Source organism: Alligator sinensis, unplaced genomic scaffold, assembly GCF_000455745.1.
Source record: "Alligator sinensis unplaced genomic scaffold, ASM45574v1 scaffold86_1, whole genome shotgun sequence".
In the NCBI taxonomy this organism is placed as follows: Eukaryota; Metazoa; Chordata; order Crocodylia; family Alligatoridae; genus Alligator; species Alligator sinensis.
In genome coordinates, this window is record NW_005841971.1 from 1,244,905 (window position 1) to 1,246,141 (window position 1,237).

Consider the following 1,237-nt stretch of genomic DNA (forward strand, 5'->3'; position numbering starts at 1 on the left):
GTGGAGTGGCGGGGTGCAGGTGGCTGCAAACTCCACCTTCAGTTCCAGCTCCAAACCCAGGCTGAAGCCAGAGCTGTAGCAGCTGCCTACCTCCCCACTGTCTTGTGCTTGATTTTAAGGCTCAATTTTTATGGGGGCTTTTCCCCCCCCCATGTTAAATGGGAAAAACCTCATCTTCTAATTCAGTAAATAGGGTAATAAAAATATAATAAATAATTCCCAGTGTCTGTCTTATGAATTCATTGAATTTTCAGTTGATTAATTTAATTAACCAGTGTCTGCTTTGTGCCCGGTCTACCCTAGTATGCTCATCTGGTGATGGAGACTCATGTTTCAAAATACTTAGTTGGACTGGCTAGAACTTTGGAATGTTGTCATATGTTAGAGATGCATAATACATAATGGGAATTAGTGTTCATGATTAATTACATGACTTTGGTTATTGTCAATATAATTTTCTTTGCTCTGACCTTTTCAAATTTAAATGAAAAAGGAAAACATTTAGATCTATACACAACTATAACAAATATGTGTGTGTGTCTGTGTGTGTGTTGTAAACCTCTGAAAGGAGATTCTTGAACAAATCCATCATCTTTAAAATTTGTTTTATACCTTTCATAGTGACTGAAGGAACAATAAACACTCTGATTGGGAACTATAATAACATGCTGCTTGTTTATCAAGATGTGACACTGAAATGGGCCACTCAGCTTCCTCACACTCCTGTGGCAGTGAAAGTGTGCTGTTTACAGTAAGTAACATCAGAAAAGCTAAACATTTTAGGTTTATCTCCCCCTCGCCTTCCCTCAGAATAATCATATACAGGCAATAGCAAACAATTCTGTAGTATTTAACAAAGAAGGTTGTTTGTAGAAGGAAACAGTTAAATTGTTATATAGTGTACATTACATTTATTGAGCTAGTTAACGCTGTTAAATCTGAAGTAATTCTGTAAAAATAATTGGTCTTAGTTTGGATTTATATTATTGTACATGAAGATAGAACTTGGCTTGGTATCTGACAAAATAGTTTATTCTGTAAAAGAATGAAAAGTGGCCACTTCAGTCTCTAGGAAGACCTTTCTAGACAAGTTTGAGAGTTTCTATGAGAATTTATTCTCGCTTATTAGTCTAATTGCAGACATTCCAGAACTTGTTTTACTGTCTACTCTGCATTTATTATTTTCTAAAGTTGGTACTGAAGTTAGTTTGAATTCTTCCAATTTTCATGTTCAGCA

At 35.6% G+C, this 1,237-nt stretch overlaps 1 protein-coding gene across 8 annotated transcripts in view; it reads left to right on the plus strand.

Moving 5' to 3' along the window:
* Window positions 1–1,237, plus strand: part of BBS9 (Bardet-Biedl syndrome 9) — a 473,863-nt gene that overhangs the window by 74,787 nt on the left and 397,839 nt on the right. For all 8 annotated transcript variants that reach the window (XR_003093361.1, XR_003093362.1, XM_025200564.1 and 5 more), the window contains one exon: window positions 622–751. Coding sequence is in view for 6 of the 8 variants with exons in the window: in XM_025200564.1 (XP_025056349.1) it covers window positions 622–751 (130 nt within the window). In the remaining 2 variants the exon portion in view is untranslated. The remainder of the gene's footprint in view (window positions 1–621; window positions 752–1,237) is intronic.